Below are 1,316 nucleotides of genomic sequence, written 5' to 3' on the forward strand. Positions count from 1 at the left end.
TTGATGTCTTTTCTAAATTTCTTCGGATTTGTGTCTTGTTCACAGAGACGGGACGACAATGGCTCTTTTAAGATGAAATAAGGTTCTTCCCACCTAACCCCGTTCCAGTGGTGCTTCTAGCGTCATCGGAGGGCGTGTGGGGTTTCTCTCCGACGGATTTCGTGGGATTCAATCGGTGTTTGTCTTTGATGGATCCACGTGGATCCGGTTTTATTTGTTTGTGTTCGGGTGTCTACAGATTGGATTCTTTCTAAGTTTTTCTTCAATGACGACGGTTATTGTTCTGGTACGCTGGTCCTATAGGGCGTTCGCATGACGACTTTTTAAGTGTGTACTATAACAAGTTTTGTCTCGCTTCAGTGAGGGAGAGGCGATGACGGTGACGTATCTTCGGCTCGTTTCAGTGTTTGTAGTCATTGTTGGGTGTCCTAGGAATATGGATGTATTTTTTATTATTTCTGATATGTGTTGTACTAATTGATGAGAATAGATTGGAAGCTTTAGAGAGAGAAAAATAGAGCGTGTAAACGCGTGGAGCACGAGCAGTCCTGGACTCATGAGTCAAGCATGCATTTGTCGCAGGCCGAGCCCGACCGGCGGACGGAAAGCATTGGCACACCCACGCCCCATTTTTAGACTATATTTTTATCACTCATGGGGCATCCACGCACGTAACTCGCTTCAACCACACATGAATACATCATCGGTCTCTCTCACTCCACCGCCACGCCGTTCGCGCGATGCCATTTCCCTTCCGGAGATCCCAAGAAACGAAACGAAACGAAACAAATACACACAGACACACGAGCCGGCTCCCCTCACCCCCGAGCATTCGCCAGTGAGAGAGAGAGGGAGAGCATGGCGTCCAACACCGCACCTGCGCCCGCCGCCGACGATGAGCTGCTGCACGAGTTCGGCCCGCTGCTCCGAGTCTACAGGAGCGGCCGCCTCGAGCGCCCCCTCGTGCTCCCGCCCGTCGCGCCGGGGCTCGACCCCTCCACCGGTGTCCAGTCCAAGGACGTCGACCTCGGCGCCTACTCCGCCCGCCTCTACCTGCCCCCCACCGCCGCGACCACCACCGCGAAGCTCCCCGTCATCGTCTACGTCCACGGCGGCGGCTTCGTGGCCGAGTCCGCAAAGTCCCCCAACTACCACCGCTTCCTCAACGACCTCGCCTCCGCCTGCCCGGCCCTCGGCGTCTCCCTCGACTACCGCCTCGCGCCGGAGCACCCGCTCCCGGCGGCGTACGACGACTGCCTCGACGCGCTCCGCTGGGTGCTCTCCGCGGCGGACCCCTGGGTGGCCGCGCACGGCGA

At 56.8% G+C, this 1,316-nt stretch overlaps 1 protein-coding gene across 1 annotated transcript; it reads left to right on the plus strand.

Moving 5' to 3' along the window:
- Positions 1–734: 734 nt before the first annotated feature.
- LOC125530277 (tuliposide A-converting enzyme 2, chloroplastic-like) lies at positions 735–1,311 on the plus strand (the record flags this gene model as incomplete). The annotated part of the gene is made up of 1 exon (XM_048694668.1): positions 735–1,311. A coding segment is annotated over exon 1 (453 nt), but the record flags the coding sequence as incomplete, so codon positions are not given.
- Positions 1,312–1,316: the final 5 nt, after the last annotated feature.

The sequence above is a fragment of the Triticum urartu genome, unplaced genomic scaffold (genome assembly GCF_003073215.2).
Source record: "Triticum urartu cultivar G1812 unplaced genomic scaffold, Tu2.1 TuUngrouped_contig_6196, whole genome shotgun sequence".
NCBI lineage: Eukaryota > Viridiplantae > Streptophyta > Magnoliopsida > Poales > Poaceae > Triticum > Triticum urartu.